The sequence below is a fragment of the Diadema antillarum genome, unplaced genomic scaffold (assembly GCF_040938485.1).
Source record: "Diadema antillarum isolate AM-2024a unplaced genomic scaffold, OU_Dant_1.0 seq00001406_RagTag, whole genome shotgun sequence".
NCBI classification, from domain to species: domain Eukaryota; kingdom Metazoa; phylum Echinodermata; class Echinoidea; order Diadematoida; family Diadematidae; genus Diadema; species Diadema antillarum.
The window spans coordinates 174,148-180,559 of record NW_027272161.1 but is presented as its reverse complement, the minus strand read 5'-3'; the positions used below and the strand labels follow the sequence as shown (position 1 = coordinate 180,559).

Below are 6,412 nucleotides of genomic sequence, written 5' to 3'. Positions count from 1 at the left end.
TCACTTGCGAATAATCGTGGTAGTAGTGGTTGTTGTTGTCGTTATGGTTTTCCCGTCGGATGTCGTGGTCGTCGTGGTCGTAGTTGTAGTCGTAGTCGTTGTTTGCCGTGCGACCCGGTGTGCCTGCTCGACCTGGGGCTCGATCCAGATGGACGTGAAATCTTGGCACAGAGCGGTCATCGTCGACGACATGCTAGTCGCGAGGAACCCCGAAGGGATCGTCCCGGTGGATGTAAAGTTGCGGCCGGAGGTTTCGGGGAGCTGCGTCGAATGAGGGGGTAACAAACGAAAAAATAACATAAGCGAAATGAAGTCGACTCAGCGGCGTGATACGTAGGCCATCCTCAGAGGACTTGAATTCTGAAGATGTGATCTGCAGTTGTGAGTTGCCATGGAAACACGTAAAGGAAGATATTTCCTCGCACATATATTTGGATTCTGCGAATGCAGGAAGATTGTGGCAACGTTCGGTGATAATTTGAGAAAAAAAATCTTTCAATTCGATCTCATGTTATGAATTTACCAAAACCTTTGGCTACTTCCGTGTACAGCTCTGTCTAAATGGGAACCGTACAACAATTTTTGATGTTCAGGTTTAAGTTTCTTCAATTTGTCTCCCTCTACAGATTTAATTTCTTAAGATCGCAACTGCTGATCTGTACTTTAACAAACATGTCAGAAGAAAGGAACCAGTGTGACTCGAACCTGTCATCTACTGCTTTTCGGGTAGCGACTACTACCACCATAGCTGGTATGTTGTTTAATGGGTATCATCACTTTTTGAGGTAGCACTTTGTATAATGGACAAGAGGCTCTTGGAATCAAGGATTATTTGTTTCACCTTGATGACTTCTCCGTTCGAGATACCCTGGACGTCGACCGTGTCATCCAGCTCTCCGATGAAGCACGTCTTATTGTGGACAAGGTGGTAGGCCATCAATTGCTGGGAGAGGTAAAGATAAATGAGTGTGCAATGAGCCGAATGGGTGTCTATAGTAATAGGGTAGTCAAGTTTTTTTCAAGTTAATGAGCAAAATGTTCATTGAATATGTTTAAGGAAAGATGGTGGTCGGTCTAGTTGGAGTTTGCTCTATTTCGTTTTCCACAGTTTTTTCTTCAGCTTTGCTCATTATTTTGGGTGGAATATTCGTCTTTTCAAGGAGAGTTTGAGTTCATCTTTAGCATTTCAGATATTAACACAGCAGCGATCTCCCTATTTGCCATGTCAAAGTTAATCCATCCACGATTGAATCGCTTCAATCATGTAGAAGTGATAGAAATGTAAGCCTGATCATATCAAGGAAATGATGTTCTATGAGTAGAAAATCGTCAAATTATTTTTACATCACTAAATGCGCAGTGTGTGGTCGAAATTAAACACTAGCTGCCGTCTTTTTTTTCTTCGTTTGTTTGGTCTCTTATGAGCTCCATATTCTATTTGCCGTTTATGATTTTTATTTTTGTCAGCGACAATAAAGAATGCACAAAGTGAGCATGGAGAGTGTGAATATTGGTAAACAAATTTTAGATGTACTGTAGCTTAAAGAAAGGAAAGAAAAGAAACAAGCATGACAAGGGTTGTTACACTCTTGTGCTAAAGCAAGCATTTTTTTTTTCATATTTCGAAATAACAGCAGGATAATGAAGATAATTTGCCACTGTATATTTTCAGTTCGAACAGCACCATTTAAGGCACATTCTTTTTAATACCGGTAATCGAAAAAGACAATAAACCGCTACTCTGAAATTTTGCCAAAAATGGTGAGACCATCGCCGCCAGAGACGGCAATCCAACTTACCCGTCCGAAATCGTAGATTAGGGTGGCGTTTTCCCCGTACCCATCCCCTTTGAGGTCGATGACCAGCAGGTTCTGCTCGTGGTCGTACCGACAATCCTCGTCAAAGCGATGGTTGTTGAAAGATCCTTGTCGATGAAACGCCTATACCATTATGAGAAGCAATTATGACGTATAGAAATACTTGTGATGAGAAATCAATTTTCACTCTAGCAAAGCACGTCTTAAAGCATACCTCCCTATAACGTGTATTGTCCTGGATTTAATCATAATTTTGGGCTTGTTCATTATGATACTATGTGTTACAGAAAAACATTTCCCAATATATGATCCTTAATAGTTCAAAAACTATATACATGTATCAGAAAACACTGACATTGATATGTACAATATCAATAGCTGAATACTGTATAATTTTGTACGAGGTAATTTAAAAATGAAAGCATAACTAAGTTTTATTGAATTCAAGATTTATTTCTAAGTTAAGTTTCAGATTTTGCTCTATTTTCAGCCCTCTGTACAAATATATACATACTCTCTAAAAAAAATCGAGTGAAAATTGAAGATTTTGGAGTGATCCTTGACGTCACTCTAAAACGAGTGCAAATGAACATTTTCACTCGAAATTCACTCCAATTTCACTCGAAATTCACTCTTTTTTTCTATTCACTACTTCAAGAGTGAATATTTTCACTCGATTTTTGTTAGAGAGTATATATACATATATATATATAACATATATATATATAGAGAGAGAGAGACAGAAAGAGAGAGAGAGAGACAGAGATCATAAAAGTGATACACCTTACGTATTTTTCTCGTTTCACAAAATAAATCATAAGTATCACAATTATCATAATTGCATGTGATCTCACAATGCTGCTATCAACTATGTCAACTATAATGAAACCTTTGGAAAAAAGCAAATCAACAAAAATTTAAAACGCAATGATAGAAAAAAAAATCAACGAGGAGTATCATATACGTTAATAATATACGTCATGTTTTGAAAATCTTCATGAATCTTGCTTTACACACCATCATCTACAACATCAATATTTAGAAAGAAAAAGTGTAGCATATATCAAACATGTCAAAAGGTTTGCTGTACTAAGTTTTGGAACCATAGGGTTAATCATGAAGACTATAACATTTTGGGCTAACTTCATTGTCATTACTCTCATGATATCTTGTGTTTTCGTATGTTTCGTCATTTTTCGTCATTGATACGTGCTATAAACTTTTAAATCATTATTATTGGGTATATACATTTTCACAAGCTATAGGTTCCTAATATTATCCGCGTTATTCATTACTTCCTATATCATGTATCTGAAATTTATTGTCTTGTGTCGAACTTCTTTCTTGAAAAGAATTGGGATGAGAAAAAAATTGTATAAAATGTGGAAAATGGAACAGTGATAAAAGATAATCTACTATAATGAATCATAGATTAAAGTTTCAGCAATTTAGAATATAAGCTGAACCGTCTTCAGACTGTGCATACCTTGTCAGTTGAGCTCACAGATTCGTCCGGTTGCTCATTTTTACATGAGACATTCTTGTACACGAGGGTTAACATGAGCAGGACGGCGACAACGAAAGCGACAGTGAAGCAGAGAGCGATGAGAGCTAGCGCAAAACGAAGCCACGACTGATGCCAGCGACCAAATCAGTGCAAGAATGAGAAAAATGACGGAAAGGTTACGCTTAACCTCGATACAACAGATACGGCTTTATTGAAAACTCAAATTGACACTATAGTTGTCAATCAATAATCACAATACAGTGTACTTCATGTAATTTTACGATATTGATAGTAGGTCAGCAAAATGGATTTAATGTTATGGCAATTCCATTAAACATTTAAGTCTCGCCGTTCGTGCATGTGTATGTGTGTGTTTGTTTGTGTATGTACGTGTGTGTTTGTCCCAGCGTTATGCCTATAAAGTGTGCATAATCATTTGAAAGTAGCAACCTTATCACAACCAGTGACAACGAAAGCTTTTCTTTGTCTTTGAAATTTTTCACGCATTCTCTTTTCAATGTCAGTTTATATTTCTCTTCTAGCATTTTGCGGGATGCCTGTTGCTATAGCATCAATTTATATCATTTGCCGATGATACTATTTTTTTAATTCTCATCAGGACTTTGAAATGTTTAGTGTTCCTTAAATATAGAAATAGATAATGTTTCACAATGGTTTACATGCAATTATTGTCGTTAAATATTTCCAGAACAATTGTCTTTTTTTTTTTGCGTTTCACATGTTTTTTTTCACAAATTGATAATAACACTGATTATGATGTATTGATGGATTGCCTTTAACTGAAGTGAATTTTACTAAGTTTTGAGGAATAAAATTCGACTCCAATTTAACTTGGAATGATCATATTCATAATATTCACACATCTATGTCCAAAGCACTGTGAATTTTATACCGATTGAAAAACCTTATATCTCAAAAGTCTGTATATAATGCTCTGATATTACCATAACATACTGCAATATTCATGATATTACGCGGGGGAAACTGTGGCTTTAATAAGTAGAATGAATTTGATTAATTCTTCAGAAACGAATTATGTGATTAATCGTTAATTCACCTTATACACCCTCCGATCCTTTATTTTTTTTTTTCAAATCAGAATAATGAAAGTTAATGATATACATACCTTTCAGACCGCAATATTTCTGAAAAAATACATGTATAATCGTTTTTCTAAAATGTTTGATTTTTTTTCACTGCAAACTCTGCAGTTCATTCCTACCCAACGCATCAATCATCCGGTTATCATTTCGAAAATCGTAGAATCACTAAAGCCCGAAATCATTAAAACATCATGGACCTGACATCTGGAATGCTCTGCCTTTAGATTTAAACCGTGTTTATCATTGAATACTTTTAAAAGAAATACTTTTAAACTAAACTGAATGAACACATCTAAATGTACCCTTTAGTGCATGCCCATAGACAAACAAATTAAAGTGTCTCTTCAAATAAGCGGGATTTATATGTCGTATATCATGTACTAAGTGTTATAGCAGAAAGCGCATACAGGGTTGTGAAGTTGATCATACTATGTTCGTATTATTCAGCAACTTTTCAAACCGTTTTCCCGCGTGTGGCGAGGCTGCACGAGCTAGGTTTTTATTCACAAAAGTGCTGATTTCCAAGTGATTTCTAAGTACAAAAAGTACACACTGTGAAATGCAGGCCTTGTATTCGCCTTTCAACTATTTTTTTTTTCAATAGGAATTTGAAAACAGCATAGGACAAAGCAACACACTTGATATGATTATGTCAGTACACTGCAAAAAATCCGGTGTTAAATATGAAACACCGAGCTGGTGTTAAATTTCCGATGCTCATTCATGGTGTTAGATTAACACCTCCGGGTGTCATTTCAAAATTTAAAAATGTTTTTTTGAATAGTTTCTTAATTACTGCACTTCTTGCTGATTTTGAACTTCAACAAGACGATAAAGAATTTTCCGATAAAGTACTTGATTTTTGAAAAAAAAAAACGTGTAAACACATTTACATCACTGTAACACCAATGGAGGGCGCTGCACTGCGGCGATTGTACGGTCTCCATTTTCATCTCACTTTGTCTTTTAATTTCTTCATCTTTGAGTCGACGTCTTCAATATTGTTTTGTGACATATATATTTATTTTCCTTTATTTGTGAAATTTTTAATGGAGACTGTTGTAAAGATTTTTATGCCGTAGTGCATGACAATAAATGATCTGAATCTGAATCTGAATCTGAATCTGAATCAGTTGATGTGGTCCCCTATTGAAGCTGGACGGGTGTCATACCATTAAAATTAACACCACCAATATCAAATCAACACCATGCGGTGTCATTATTGAATTAACTCTAGCGCAGTGTCAAAAATATCACCAGCCACAGTGTCAAATTAACACCACGAAGTGCCAGGTGAACACTTTTTAACACCGTCACAACACATTTTCTACACCTGTGGGTGTGGTCCTCTATTGAAGTTTGATCGGTGTTGATCGGTGTTAGATTTAACACCCATGGTGTTAAATCTAACACCGAGGTTTTTACAGTGTACATGATTATAGACATTCATAGCCGATGTAGACTCATTATTCACTCAAAGAGCATGCCCACATACACACACACACACACACACACACACACACAACCTAATTGGATCAGAATCGAAAGCTCGTTCATTTCACACTTTAATACGTATAGCCAGTAATCCCACTGGGTCAGCAATGTACTTGATTTAGCCCTCGACCATTGTAGACTGCATTATTACACAGGACCACGTAAACGAGAGGTTAGCACAAAACTTATTAATCACAGTAAAAAATATTTGTACTTCCAATTAATAGAGGCACTAGAATGAAACTCAGTGGCGGATCCAGAGGGGGGCGCAACCGGCGCACGCCCCCCTTTAATTTTCGTAAAAAACAAAGAAAATAAAAAGAAAAAACTGCAATGAAACCCGGAAGTGGCACCAGAAATATTAGTCACGCCCCCCCCCCCCTTTACAGAATTCCTGGATCCGCCCCTGAAACTGCACGAGTTCTTCTTACCTTTTGGCGTGGCTCTACCAAAGTCTTTTCGTCCGGCAT

At 36.7% G+C, this 6,412-nt stretch overlaps 1 protein-coding gene across 1 annotated transcript; it reads right to left on the bottom strand.

The window, feature by feature from the left end:
- LOC139709099 (uncharacterized) lies at nt 1–6,412 on the bottom strand. The gene is made up of 5 exons (XM_071621061.1): nt 6,374–6,412; nt 3,304–3,450; nt 1,800–1,940; nt 842–943; nt 1–261 (listed from the first exon to the last, which is right to left on the bottom strand). The coding sequence occupies exons 1-5, from the start codon at nt 6,410–6,412 to the stop codon at nt 1–3; spliced, it is 690 nt and encodes a 229-aa protein (XP_071477162.1).

Coding starts and splice junctions, on each gene's coding strand:
- LOC139709099 (XM_071621061.1), bottom strand. CDS start 6,412: ATGCCGGACGAAAAGACTTTGGTAGAGCCACGCCAAAAG. Junction 3,451..6,373: donor TGGTAGAGCCACGCCAAAAG/GTAAGAAGAACT, acceptor CGCTGGCATCAG/TCGTGGCTTCGTTTTGCGCT. Junction 262..841: donor CGAACGGAGAAGTCATCAAG/GTGAAACAAATA, acceptor CATTCGACGCAG/CTCCCCGAAACCTCCGGCCG.